This window comes from Saprolegnia diclina (assembly GCF_000281045.1).
Source record: "Saprolegnia diclina VS20 unplaced genomic scaffold supercont1.48, whole genome shotgun sequence".
Lineage (NCBI taxonomy): Eukaryota > Oomycota > Saprolegniomycetes > Saprolegniales > Saprolegniaceae > Saprolegnia > Saprolegnia diclina.
Window position 1 is genome coordinate 183134 of NW_008246115.1, and position 14158 is coordinate 197291.

General features: G+C 59.2%; 4 protein-coding genes across 4 annotated transcripts; 2 read left to right on the plus strand and 2 right to left on the minus strand.

Annotated features, from left to right (window-relative positions):
• Nucleotides 1–122: 122 nt before the first annotated feature.
• On the minus strand, nucleotides 123–7373 carry SDRG_12271 (pre-mRNA-processing-splicing factor 8). Its single transcript, XM_008618336.1, has one exon. The coding sequence runs from the start codon at nucleotides 7327–7329 to the stop codon at nucleotides 190–192; it is 7140 nt and encodes a 2379-aa protein (XP_008616558.1). The 5' UTR covers nucleotides 7330–7373; the 3' UTR covers nucleotides 123–189.
• Nucleotides 7374–8038: 665 nt separating this feature from the next.
• Nucleotides 8039–10514, plus strand: SDRG_12272 (hypothetical protein; the record flags this gene model as incomplete). Its single annotated transcript, XM_008618337.1, has 11 exons — nucleotides 8039–8186; nucleotides 8230–8322; nucleotides 8363–8485; nucleotides 8536–8685; nucleotides 8739–9110; nucleotides 9156–9276; nucleotides 9317–9568; nucleotides 9656–9783; nucleotides 9827–9903; nucleotides 9950–10116; nucleotides 10169–10514. The coding sequence occupies 11 exons, from the start codon at nucleotides 8039–8041 to the stop codon at nucleotides 10512–10514; spliced, it is 1977 nt and encodes a 658-aa protein (XP_008616559.1).
• A 240-nt stretch (nucleotides 10515–10754) lies between these two features.
• On the minus strand, nucleotides 10755–11415 carry SDRG_12273 (hypothetical protein). Its single transcript, XM_008618338.1, has one exon. It carries the CDS (start codon nucleotides 11388–11390, stop codon nucleotides 10836–10838), a length of 555 nt encoding a protein of 184 aa, XP_008616560.1. The 5' UTR covers nucleotides 11391–11415; the 3' UTR covers nucleotides 10755–10835.
• Nucleotides 11416–13017: 1602 nt separating this feature from the next.
• SDRG_12274 (hypothetical protein) lies at nucleotides 13018–13660 on the plus strand. The gene has a single exon (XM_008618339.1). It carries the CDS (start codon nucleotides 13055–13057, stop codon nucleotides 13601–13603), a length of 549 nt encoding a protein of 182 aa, XP_008616561.1. The 5' UTR covers nucleotides 13018–13054; the 3' UTR covers nucleotides 13604–13660.
• The last annotated feature ends 498 nt before the right edge of the window (nucleotides 13661–14158 follow it).

Below are 14158 nucleotides of genomic sequence, written 5' to 3' on the forward strand. Positions count from 1 at the left end.
ATGTGCATCCTTCTCCACTGCGCAGCTCTGAAACTCAATTGCGTATTTCTCAAAACACAACTTCAACTTGAACCTACCGCCATATTCCAGCACGCATCGGATCTTACAACCAACTCTCAACAACCGTATTGCAATGTCCAATTCATGTATTATGTGCTTCATCAGCAAAGATACAAACACGCAGATTCCTTAGCCAAAGACGTCGCGCTGGCCTTCTTCTTCGGCGTCGCCGGCGGCTTCGTCGACCGACTCCATCGCGCTAAAGTTGTAGAAGTGCGTCTTGCGGTGGACTTCGTGGTAAAACTCCTTGGGGTTGCCGACCTTGACGTCGTACTTCATGCTCGGCGTGTGCTTGACTCCCATAAAGTTGTAGTTCCACACTTCCTCGTCTGGCACCATGTAGAAGCCCACAAAGCGGTCCGAGAGCAGCATCTGCACCTTCTCGTAGTGCGTCGGCAGGTACCCCGGCGGGCTTGGGCCCGTGTCCTTGTTGGCGCGGCCCCACTCGTACCCGGCCGGCGTCAGCTTGTACGCAGTGAGCGACGCCGACCCGGGCGTGAAGCTGCATGTGATCGCAATCGTCTTCTCGCCGTCCCACGACGCATTCTCCGCCATAAACTTGGCGTGGAACGACACGTCTTGGGGCGCAAGCGCCGGCGTCTCGTTCGGCTGCGTGTGGATCCAGCCGAGCGCCTCGAGGTTTTCGAGGTACTCGTGACTTGGCGCGGCCATCGGGATCGTGACGCTCTGGTGCGTGCCCAGCTGGGGCGGCACGACGATGCACCGAATCTCCTTGACGTGCGGGTTGTCGGGCGGCGACACACCGTAGATGAGGCCTCCGATTTGCGTGCGGAGGTCGGCGACCGTGATGAACTTGTTGAGAATATTCTTCGGGAGCACGTACGTAAAGCCCGACTCGCGAATGTCGTCCGAGTTGACGTAAATGTGGTTGGTCCGCAAGTGCAAGTTGGTGGCCGAGATCGCGCGCACGCGCCAGTCGGTCTTGCTCGCAAACGAGTGCTGCTCGTACTGCGACGTGGTCGTGACCACCATGCCGTCACCGTGCACGTTGACCGTCTTGGTCGTCACGGCCGTCAACTGCGACTGGTCGCGCGCCTGGGCCTCGACCTCGGCGACCATTTGGCGCTGCTGCGACGGCGCCGAGATCTCCATCCCGAGGATGATGTCGCGGATCTCGCTCTGCGTGAGCGACGCGACATTGACGTTGTTCTTCTTGCCATAGTCGTTGAGGATGAGGTCCTTGAGCTGCACTTCGAGCTTGAGCCAGTCCTCGTCCGTGAGGCTCGGCCAAATGTGGTGGTCCTGCGTGATCGTGGTCGCGGTCGGCCGCAAAATGATCTTGGTGCGGTCCTGGCTCACATGCAGCGCGCGCAAAATCAAAATCAACCGCGAGAACGCCGTGTACGACGTGATCGTGTTGAGCCAGTCGTCGTAAATGTTGAAGAGCACCATCTGCGGCTCGATCGCGCGCAGAATCAAGTCGCCAAACTTCTCGACCTTGAGACACGCCTGGAACGGCAGCTGCAGCTCCGAGCCCTTGATGACAATGTTGGGGAAGTCGAGCAAGTGCACTTCGAGCGGGTCGAGCATGCCCTTGCGCGTCACAATGATCTGCTTGGGCTGTTCTTCGACCGGCAGCGACCGAATGAGCGCGGCCACTTCTTCGGCCGTCTTCCACTTGGCGAGCTGCCCGAGACGCTTCTGGCCCGCCCACACCGACGTGTGGATGATCTTGAGGAAGAGCTGGCCCGTGCGCGGGTTGAAGATGAAGATCGCGCCGTTGATGGGCTTGGTCGTCAAGTTGCCTTCAAACGTCTTGTGGATCGTGACGCGGTACACGTTCGTGTCGTCGACAAACCAAATGATCTGGTTCGAGAAGAGCTCGCCATAGTTTTGGCTGCTCAGGTACGGCTCGGTCGGCTCGCTCGAGTAGAGCTGGAGCCCCTTCCGGATGCGCTCGCGCAGCACGTACATGGCCGGGTTGGCCTTCATGATCTTGGCCATCGCTTGCTGCATGAGCGGCTTGCAGCCCGTAAACCAGTTGCCGTAGCCACTGTACAAGTTGTACGCGAGGTCCACTGCGAGGAGCACGCCGGTCGGCGACGGGTAGATCGTCATGTTGTCCGACGTGTAGTCGAGGAACTTGGCGCGCGCGTAGCGCTCAATGTCGTGCGAGTCAAAGTCGCCCCAGCGCAATTGAACGTCAATCCAGTACTTGGTCGACGTCGTGCCGTCGGCCGAGTCCTTGACGTCGTGCAGCAGCGTCGGCTTGCCCATCTGCCACTTGTACGACGCAAACAGCAAAATGTCGGCGCACGACGAGTTCATCTTGTACGACTTGCGCGGGTGGATCGTCTCCTTCTGAACGTTCTCGATCGCGAGCGCATCGAGCTCTTGGTCAAACACCTGGCAGAGATCCATGACCAGCGACTCGTGGATCTTCTGCCACAAGTGCGCGCGGAAGATCTGGATCAGCGAAATCTTGAGCGTCGGGATCTTGCCGTGCATGAAGATGCCCGTCAAATCGAGCTGGACCTGGAAACCCACGTACACGTTGGCGCGGTTGATCGTCGGCGACCACCACAGCGTGAACCGACGGTTGGGAATCTGGTTCAGACCCGACCGCTGCGCGTTCGTGAGCTTCTTGTACTTCATCGACTCTTCAAAGCCCGACGCCTTCTCCCAGAAGAGGCCCTCCCACGTCGGGAAGTACGTGCCCTTGAAGAGCGTGTGCTCGAGGATGCCTTCGACGCCGCCGAGCGCCTGGATCATGTCCGTGCGGTAGTTGTTGAGGTTCCAAAGCTTGCCGTCGTGGCGCGTGTGCGTCCACCAAAACGGGTTCTGCCGCAGCACTTGGTACTTCTTAAAGTCGGTGCGGACGCGCCAGCCCTTGTCGTACGCGAGCGTGTGCCGGTCCTTCTGGAAGAGCGTGTTGATGCGCGGAATACCGCGGTCCCACGAGTCCTCGAGGTCCTCGAGCGTCAGCCGGCGGTTCTGCGCCGTCGCCTCTTGCCGCTTGAGCGCATACTCGGCCCAAACGCGCTGCGAGTCGATAAACTCCGACTCCCACGGCTGCAGGTACCGGAAGAGGTTCGGGATGAGCTGGTCTTCCTCGTGCGACATGCCCGACCGAAAGTGCGTGATGCCGCCTTCCGTCTGTTTCATGTAGCGCATGTCGCTCTGCGGGATGAGCACGTGGCCCATCGAGAGCATGCCGAGACCGCCGAGCTCCTTGGGCGTGTAAAACACCACGGGCGGGAAGCGCGACGGCATCTTCGAGTTGAGGCCAATCTTGATGCGCGTCTGCATCTTGTTCTCGCATTTGACGAGGAGGTCGAGCAGCTCTTGCGTCTGCACGACGGCCTCGCGGAAGTACGTCATGAGCCCAATGAGAGCTGCGTTCCACTTGTTGGCGACCTTGGTGAACGTGGTCGAGCCCGAGCTCATGAGGATCTGCCGCACGCGGTTCTCAAACGCCTTGATCGCCGCTTCGTCGACACGCAAGTACGCCTGCGCCGTCCGCTCCTTGGTCACGTCGTTCTGGAGGTTCCACACGCCGTCCTTGTGCGCAAACTCGTCTTCGATCGCGCGCGACCGCGGCAGAATGCGCACGTCAAAGCCGCACATGTTGAAGAGCAAGTTCGGGTTGTCCTTCGAGTAGACCGACACAAAGCTGTGGTCCCACTCGAGCGTCGTGAGCGACCGCGGGAGGCGGTTCTTCATGTCCCAAAAGGTCGCGCGGCCGAGGTTCACGTCGTGCTTCATGAGGCGCATGCGCGCGTCGCGCGGCCAGCACTTCTTGTTGTTGTAGCCGACAATGTTTTCGTTGTTCGGGTCCGGGTGCTCGGTCAGATAGCGCTGGATCAGGTCGCGCGAGTCGTCCGCGTCAAACTTGTAGACGACGTAGATCTTGTCAATGTACCGCGTGTACATGCGGATCGGGTGCGACGTCTCGGTCGCCGTGTCCTTGAAAGCGAGGTACTCGTTCGGGAACTGGGGCGGGCCCGCAATCTCGGACGCGCGCGTGAGGCCGAGCATGAGCAAGTCGAGCACGAGGCCGTAGTACTGGAACACAAAGGACGCAAACTGCAGACCGCGGATGAGGCCGTACGAGTTGGTGTGCATCATGTCCTTGTACGCGATCACAACGTTGTTCTTGGCGGTAATGTAGTCGGCAATGTTGTGGTCGAGCACGAGACGCAGGAGCCGGTTGAGGAGCGTCAGATCCATCTTCTCGTACACCTTCTCGAGCTTCGACTCCATGACGACGACGCACTCGCCATTGTCCGTGCGCCAAATGTTGTCCAAGTTGTTGATGCCCTGGCACCACTTGTACACAAGGAGCGGCGGCGGCTCCGAGTCGCCGGGCTTGATCCACGACGGAAACAGGTGGCGCTTGTCGGCTTCGTACCACAGATACTGGTCCAAGTACGCGTCCGTGATCTTCTCGAGCGGCTCAATCTCGTACACGGGCAGCAAGTGCGAGTAGAGGTCCATAAACTCCATGCCCATCTCCTTGAACGCGCGCTGCGTGAGCAGGTGGCGCTTGATGCGGCTCAGCGCCTCGTGCGGGTTGTCGTACGCCTGCTCGATCAGCCCGAGCTCCTCGCGGGCGTTCTGGTTGAGCCGGTTGTTGGCCGAGTAGTTCTCCTTGAGCCGCTCGAGCGCCAGAATGAGCAGCTTCGTGTCGTGCTTGTACGAGAGCGGCGGGAACGGGATCGACGCAAACTTGCGCGACTCGAGCCAGTGCACGGTCGTCGTGTACACCGCGACGGCCTCCTCGGCCGAGACGTACGGGCCGTCCTTGAGGTAGTTGTGCTGGCGCTCCTGCTCGGCCTTGAGCCAGAGACGCGTGAGCCGCCCGAGGTTCTTCTTGCACACCGTCTTGTCGACCGTCGCGCCGCGCTTGATGCGCTCGCGGTTGTAGTGGGCCACGTTCGTCCACCAGTCCGCCTTGCTCTTGACGTAGCGCAGGATCATGTTCTCGATCGGCGCCGGCAGACCCGGGACCTTCCACGGGATGTTGGCCTTCCAGCAGCGCCACGCTTCCGAGAGATGCTGCAAGATCGTGCGCGACTTGTTGGCTTTCACGCCTTCGGGCATCATGTCGAGGATGTCGTGCATGACGGCCGCGCGCAGCTCCAGATCAAAGTGCGACTCGACACGCTGCTTGGTGACCGTCTTGGCAATGCCCTTGGAGTGACGGCCCTCAAACTGGCGCGCGAGGAGGTTCCCAAGCCAGCGCTCGAGCAGCGGCACGATCCCGCGCAGGAAGAAGAGCCAGACGCGCCACGCCGGCGCCCAAAAGCCGCAGCCTGGCCCCTTGCCGACCGGGCCCGTGTTGAACCGGTAGTAAATGAGATGCTTGAGGTCCTTGCACATGCGCACTTGGCGCATCAAGCGGTACTTGTAGCGGTACATGCCGGTGAGCTGCCCGACGTGCGCAAACGAGTACTGGAGCCCGTCGGCGAGCTGGAACGCGTCGACGTTGCCGAGGCGGTACTGCACGTGCGCGTCGACAAGCAGCTTCATGAGGCGCAGGATCTCACGCGTGAGGTGGAACGCGTTACCAAAGCGCGACTTCTTGCGCTCCTTGGTCGTCAGCGTCTTGATCGGCTTGAGGTTGAAGTTGTAGTCGAGATGCAAGTAGTTGAGGTTCTTGCGGTGGATGAGCAAGTTGAGCATGTTGTAGCCCTGGCGACACACTTGGAGGCCGGCCTCGACCCAGTCAAGCTCGGTCGACTGAAAGAACTTGGTCGACTTGAGCGACTTGAAGAGGTACTTCTTGTTGAGCGCCTTGGGCGGCCGCGCGTGCAGATGGTTGAGCACCCAGCACTTGAGCAGCTTCTGGTAACTCACTCGGACCTTGACGGGCTGGCCCGCCGGGCAGTGCTCCTGGAACCACTTGTTGACGAGCGGCACGTCCAGCGCGCGACGCGTCTTGCCCATGCGCAGGTTGAACGGCCGTGGCGCCCAGTAGAGCGCGATACCGCTCGCCGTGTTCTCCGTGTAGAGCTCCTCTTCCGACAGAATCGGCGCAAAGCCCATTGGCATCTCAAACACATCGTCGTCGTCGTCGTCGTCCATGGTGGCCGTCGTCGTCTTGCCGATGCGAAACTGCGAGATCGGGTTGATGATCGGGTCGAAGTAGAACGCCGGCAAGTCCGGGTCCTCGGCCTTGATGTAGCAGAGCGCGGGCGCGTGGTACGGCTGGATGTGTACGGCGCGCGGGCGGCTGTTGTACAAGTACGGGAACGCGACGCGGTACTCGGTGCGGATCTGGTGCCGGATGATGATCTTGTTGATGTCGTTGAACTCGTTCCAGTCCTCGTCGTCTTGGTCCAAGTCGCGGTAGAGCGGCTCAAACTTGGGCCCGCCGGGAATCGCCACGTTGAGCGCCTTGGCCGTGAAGAACGACGCCTTGTCAAAGAGGTACTGGTAGTTCGGGTCGATGAGGTCCGACATGAGCTGGCTCGCCAAGCGGTGCAAGTTGGACATGATCGGGACCGGCAGCTTCCACTTGCGGTAGCTCGGGCCGTTGATGTACTTCGAGTCGACGAGCGGCTTGGCGTCGTAGAGCCACTCGATCACGGCCGCGTCGTCGTCCTCGCCCAGCTCCATCTGGATCGCCTCCGACGGCTCGACGTCGAGGATGTTGTCGCCATAGTCGAGCGGTGGCTCTTCGTCGTCGAACGGCGGGAAGCGCATGCGCTTGAAGTGCCGACGATCGCGCTTCTCACGACGCATCATGACCCACATCGTACCCCACTGCGCAATGTAGACAGGCTCAATGACCCACGGGATGTCGTTCACAAACGTGATCGCGCCCGTGACGTGGTAGAGCACCTTGACCTCGCGCACTTGCTCCCACGGCATCGGCATGTTCTCGAGGAGCTTGAAGACCGCATGCGGCACGTACTTGAGCGCGCCAAGGTACACGCGCTTGTCGTGGCGGAACTTCTTGCTGCTCATGTCCCCGTGGTCCTTGATGATTTTGCGCACGTGCTCGGCGGGCATGTCGTCCTTCGTGCTCTCGACAAAGCCAAACTTGCGCTTCTCGCCGTAGCGCTTGCCCTGGCGCTTGGACCAGCGGTTGCTGCGCTCCTCGACCTCGCGGAAGAAGCTGTCCGTGGCCGCGTCATCGTACAGCGCCTCGCCGGCCGTGTACTCGTACTCGACGTCGGCTTGCTCCGCTGGCGGTGGCGGCGGGACGAAGCCATGGCTCGGCGGCGGTGGCGGGACGCGACCATGCCCAGGCGGTGGCGGCGGCGCCAGGCCCGGCGGTGGTGGTGGCGGTGGGATGACCATCTACTCGAGCTTCCGTGTGCGTCCGTCCGCTTGCCGCAGCCACAGAACAAAAAGTAGAATAACGAGACAGGCGTCCGGATACAATGCCGACCAACGATTGGCCAAAAGTCAAATCTTTTTCCTGCCGAATCGCCCGGAGAAAACCCGGACTAGGTTTATTTCGAACGGCCCACTGTACTGCATACACTGGATGCGTGGCCATACCACCGCGCGCCATGGACTGGCGACTCTCGACCACGTTGTGGTCCATAGCACTCGCTTCTTGGGGACAAGGCTATTGATAGTAGTTGGCTCTTAAACCACTGAATTGCCCAAAACAACGGTGTACAATGGTAGAGTACTTGCACGTCATGTTGAACCACTGTACTGCAGTGTATATACTGTTTCGTCCAAAGCAGTGTCTTGAGCTGAAACCAGTGTTTCACATTCCAGCGGCCTCGCCCAACAATGCACCTTGTAGCCGTCACATCGTTGCCGCTAGTGGTGTCTACACTAACATGGGTGGCTGTATTTTATATCCTATGGATGTCATTGCTCGTCTGAACCACCGAGCAGACAGCTGCGGAGCGACCCTCGCCGATGCTCGCAACAGGCAGCAGCCAGTGTTTCAACCAAGATCCGATATCCACTGGCCGCGTCGAACGGCCGCGTGTGCAATATTTAGCGGTCGCGTTTCGGCCACTTTTTTCGTGCCACCGAGCTGCCGCCGATGTCGTTCGCGCCCTGCGTCCTTCCGCTCCTGCAGTCCGAGCACCAGCGCCACGCCGCCGCCGTCCGCGCCTCCATGGAGGCCATGCGCCGCTATGCGCCGGTTACGCCCGCCCAGATCCAGCGTCTCGAGGCCGCCGGCAACCGAGGTAGGCGCCATCATCCTCGTTGTCCTCATCGTCGCTGGCGTAGCCGAGTCGTGGGCGACCGTGCACACGAGCAGCCCATCCCTTGCGCCTCTCGAGCGCATCCGCAACTGCTCGTTCCGCGGCCACGTCTACTTTGGTAGGTTGCTGCCTGGAAGACCATCTGACATGTGGCTTAGGGACATTTGCCAAGAACACGGTGGTCGAAGGCGTGCCCTTCCAAAGCGGTCTCTACAACAGCACGCTGAGCGACGCGTTCATTGCCACCGATGCGCTCGTCCACGACACGTTCCTACTCCACGGTACGGCCATGGGCGTGTTGGCGACAGCCACTGCAACATGAAGCTCCTAGGCACGTACGTCGAGTCGGGTGCGAGCGTCGTCGGGTGCGGCACGATCACCGTCTCCTCGGCGCCGGTCTACGGCAACAACAACCCGCTCAAGGTCGGCGTCGAGATTGGCGGTCGCGAGATCCACGCGTTCGCTGACCTTCCGTTTGACCGTACGCGTTTGCATCTCATTTTGCGTCATTCTAACCGCAAGCGTTCGATCTAGTCGCGGTTAAGGTTGGCCAGAACCGGTCGGACGCCACCGAACTCGCTGCGTACGCGGCCAACGTGGCGACGTACACGGCAGCGATCAACTGCGGTATCAACGTCATTGGCGCCGACGCCCAAGTGCTGCGCTGCGCCAAGCTCCACGACGTCTTTGTCGGTGGCTTTGCCGTGCTGCAAGATTCGATCGTGCTCAATTCGACCGTGATGTCGTCCAACGCAGAGCGCAGTCGCATCACGGGCTTCTCGCGCGTCACCGACTCGATCCTGCAGTGGCACGCAATCGTCGAAGGCAGCAGCAGCGTCGAACGCGCCTTCCTCTGCGAGTACTCGCACGTCGAGCGCCACGGTATCGTCATGGACTCGCTTCTCGGTACATTGATTTGTCTTCGGCCTGCATCAACGAGATTTTGTGTAGGACCCAACACGTCGATTGCCGAAGGCGAGGTGACTTCGAGCTTCCTCGGGCCCTTTGTGGGCTTTCACCATCAAGCCATGATCATTGCATCCTTCTGGCCCGAAGGCAAGGGCAACATTGGGTAAGCAAAAGTAAAAGAAAATGGCCTCATGCGTGCGTAGGTATGGCGCCAACGTCGGTAGCAACCACACGCTCAAGGCGCCGGACCAAGAGCTCTGGCCGGGCGAAGGCGTCTTCTACGGTCTCAGCGTCTCGGTCAAGTTTCCGAGTAACTTTACGCACGCGCCGTACTCGGTGCTTGCTACGGGCGTCAACACGCTGCCGCAGAAGCTCGAGATGCCATTCGCTCTTGTCAACCTCCCGGGTCACAACATCCCGGCCTTGTCGCCGGCCGTCAACGAAATCTTCCCCGGGTACGTCCTTCTCGCAATGGTGCTATTTTGCCGTATTTTGCGCATTTCAAAATGTTGCTACATTGATACTCAATTGATATTTTCCAGGTGGGTCCTTGGCAGCAGCATCTTTACGGTCCTCCGCAACATGGACAAGTTTGAGAAGCGCAATCGCGCGAGACGCACGGTCATCGAGCACGAAATTTTCCGCCCCGAGATTGTTCGCATGATGCAAGGTGCGTCATCATTGATTTTTGGTATCAATACCATACCAACTAGTGGCGCTCGAGCGCTTGACGTCGCCCAAGGACGCGTCGATCACGCTCGGACCGCACAAGATCTATACCGACAAGCAGGTCTGTCCCTTGGCTTGAGATAGTGGAAGTCAACCTCGATGCGCAGGTGCCTGGCCTTGGCAAGAACTACATGACCGAGTCGTCGCGCCTCGCGGGCATTCGAGCGTACACGTTCTTCATTCGCTTATACGCGCTCAACGGCTTTTACACGGCCTTGCGCGCCGGACCGCAGCCCCTCGAGTCGCTCTTGGCGGCGGCGCCATGCTCGGAACGGTATCTATTCCCTAATCTAGTCCAGCGATCGTGATTCGGTGTATCCGTCTAGGTGGGCGCACGAGCGCAGCATTCTTGTGGCGACGACGCCGGACGCAAGCGGCGCCGACCTCCTTCGGGAGCTCGTTGCGGCGCACAAGACGGTGGCCAAGGACGCCGAAGTCGGCAAGGCCCGGGACGACAAGCGTGGCCAGCAAATCATCCCGGACTACAACCACGTGCACAAGAAGGCGTCCGACGAACGCATCGTCTTGGACGCGCAGCGGTACATCGACTACCTGAGACTGCCCGGCTTACTCTATGTCCTAGCCGCGCCACCGAGATGGAAGCTGCGGTCGCCGTGTACCTCCCGCGCCTCTGAGCCCAAATGGCGTCGCGAGAAGCTCTCGACAGCGTAGACACTCAATACACACGGCGTTCTGGACCTTATACGATCATGCGACGTGGGATGGCGTGCAGTCGACGAGGAGGATGAGGCGTGAGCAGCACCAACAAGCCAAGATGGCCCCAACTGGCCACTTGGTGGATTGCAGCTTCCGGCGACGTCACTCGTAACACTTTCCGTGCTTGCGTGCGACCCGCCACATCGTCCGGGAGTCTCCTCCATTTGGTACCTCCAATTTGGCACAAACTACAGACTCAACTACCCAATGGAAGCTGTGGTGGCCACCTTCGATCGGTGACTTCAGTTATTAAATATGACGTAAATCCCTAAAATGCTAGAACGAGATGAAGCGGTAGAAGGCCGACATGTCCCGCGGCAGGCCGTAGCGACACACGGGGCATTCGTCGTGGGACTCGAGCCACGGAAGGATGCAGGCGTGGTGGAAGACGTGGTGGCACGAAAGCTCGACAATGTCGCCGCTGCTGTCGGCAAACTTCTCGATGCACACGGTGCACTCGTCGTTCCAGCAGCTGCTAGCGTCCACGTCGTACCAGGGCCGCGGCACGAGCGAGCTGCGGTAGACTGGGCACGTTGGCCGTATGTCGACGCTGGTCGGGGCGTCGCCGAGCAGCTCGAGCGACGCCCGCAGTAGGCTCGGGCTCGCGCAGTCGACACAGGCGCGGCCAATGTTGGACGTCGTGTTGATCAAGTAGACAGTACGCGAGCACTTGGAGCACACGAGGTCGCCGCAGACGCGGCAGTGGTGGCGGCGGCGGTAAAACTTGAAGCCTTTGCCGCAGCACTGACAGTTGGACCGCGCTTGGTCGTGGACCCATTGGTCGCGCGGACAGGCGCTGCGGACGGGCGGCGCGGTAAGCGTACTCTCCATGATGTGGGCGCTTTGTGGATTCTCTCAAATGATGGACGCACATTGCCCTTTCCGCGGGCAGAACACCGGATACGCCGACTTCCGGATAAAGAGCCAATCATCGCGCGCCAAAATATCGAGCCTGCAACGTCCACCAATCACATGACGCGAATCCAATCTTTTTTTCGACCGCCGAATGATTGTGGGATTCACTGGGACTTTGGCCGACGCGGAGAAGCCATGACCCCACGCGCACCAAAGCAAGTGCACTCGACATGAGGCGCGACCCAAGCGCAGTACGACGGCCGCGACGCTTGGCCTCCAAGAGCCTTGATTTCATCCGTAAAAACGAGTGGTAAAAACCTATCATACCGTGCGTCCAATCGCCGGTCCCACGTGCCTGGCCTCAGAGACGGCGCGGTGTCGATACCAGAGTGGCGTCACGCACACTGCGGGACCTCCTATCCCCGATGGCATCTGACCCGTGGAGCAGTGCCATTTTGGAACCATTTTATGATATGTCGTCAGATCTTGATTCGTACCGGAAAGGTCGTTGACTAACTTCGTTATTTTCGCGCCGGTTGTGCATAGATGTGCGACCAGATAAGAAAATAGAATTTATTATCTAGTCAGAACCATTTAATGATTCGCAAGTTCGTACGTGGATGGTTATGCATCACAGAACTGCATCGAGCTCTGGAGTACGCTGGGCGCTGGACGCTATGAGAGCCATCAGTAATGGGCGTTTCAACGTATCGGTAGAGATTAGAAATAGAGTTTTTAGGAGGAATAGGCAAAGGCCAGCCAGACCTCGACGCAGTTTCGATTTGGCTTCGGCCTGCTAAGTCTCGACCCGCCTCGCCAACCCATGGCAGGCGTGGTAATCCACCTCCTTTGCCCCCTTTACTGGCAACAAGCGCGACTCCTGAAAACAATGTGATTGCAGTGGCGGTCACAGGCCGAGCCTCGGCTTTCATGCTCTGATTTCAGTTATCAAACGACCAGTGTTTGTACGCGTGGCACCGAAACTAGGTTACGAGTTGCTGTTCTCAGGAGGACCCAAGAGATAGGGTCTGTGAGCGGGAGAGAGTGAGACGGAACCTTCACCACGGAAGCGCGCACCGCTATGACTCGTGGATGATGACGCCAAAGAGGTTCACGCATCGCTTTTTGAGCCAACTTGATGGCGTGGGATCTACGAACACTATGGTACACTGACGCCAACGGGCACATGACCACCCAAACGCGTTTGGCTGCCGACGAGACAAGAGTGCTGGTTCCTTCCTACCCACAAATATCATGGCGGAAACTTATAAGGCCTCGCTAGCAAGCAATTAATGACACCTTCGATCGAGACCACTGCGTACGCGGTTTTGAAACGAAATAATTGCGTGTACAAGTCGACCAAGGCCACTGGATCAAGACAAGGTCTCTCCAACGCTCAAAATTTGCCCCGTTCTACAATCCCATACAGTGGATTCACGCCAGTGTTTATGGTGCGATCTCGGTCGCGTACCTACCCCTAGATACAACATCTGTGTCTCGGGCGCCTCCCGCCATACACAAGCGTATCGAGTCCAACTTCTACAGCGGGCGTGAGCCAGGTGGCGATACAAGGTGGTGGCGGCAGAGAGATAGCCACAATAGTCTGGCTCACATCGCATTCTTCTTCCAACAACTCGATCATGAAGAGCAGCGCGTGTGGCGGTGGTATCCAAGTACGCAGTGCGTGCTCGAAAGCGCTCTGGGTCCACGACCAAGCGCGGCCGCACTGCAACAGCTGCACCGCCAAGTTTACGTTTCTGCGGCGGCGCCACCACTGCCGCGTCTGCGGCGAAGTCGTGTGCCGCAAGTGCACGCGCACTGTGTACCTTGTCAACACGAGCTCCAACGTTGGCTTTGCGTGCATCGAATGCGCCATTCCGCTTGCCTCGCCGCGCGCCACCGACGACTTGGACGAGCCGCACAGTAGCTGGTGCATGCGCCCGACGTGTCCGACGTTCTTGTGTACGCTCGAGCGCCAGTCGCTGGAGCAGCTACCGCCCGAGACGCCCGAGTGCGCGCTGTGCATTCGAGAGCTGCAAGGCCCTTGGCGGGTGCTGCAACTCCCGTGTCACCATGCCTTCCACGACGCCTGCCTCTTGCCATGGCTCAAGACCCACGACGCCTGCCCAACCTGCACATACCAGCTCCCGCGCGATACGACGGCGACAGCCACGAGCCTCTTTACGTAGTCTGAATCTTTATAACTTGAAAGGATGTAGCAAGTGCATGCGTTATTTGGCTCCAACAACTCTGAAGTCATGTCGTGAAGTAGCTTGAACCGGGGGACCCGAGGACGGACGAAGTGATTTGCTATAAGCAAGAGTCGTCGTCTCAGGCCTCTCCATGAGGTATGGACGGAGCAACTCGACGTCTTCGGGTCGCGTACATGCTTCGTTGCACGTCCACCGCGTGCAACATACGAACTCCAGTGGGGTGCGATTCGAGCGTTGGGCTGGAACGTCAAGCGTCTCGGTCGGACGCTCGACGCTGCGAGCTTGCACTCCCAGTGCTTCGTTTGTGCAGAGATGCCAGTTGCTCAAGCACAACTCCTCGCAACTGCAGCATCTAAAGTGAGCATTGGTTTGTGAACCGTAGTTGTACCATCATTTTTGTGCGAAATTGTTTTGTTTCAAGAAAAACCGAGTGAATTGGGAACAATCATTCATTAAATTCGCCAGAGAAAAGCATGCAGCATGAGCACTAGCGACGCATGACACGGACGGCAGCACGGCCTTTGCCGTCCG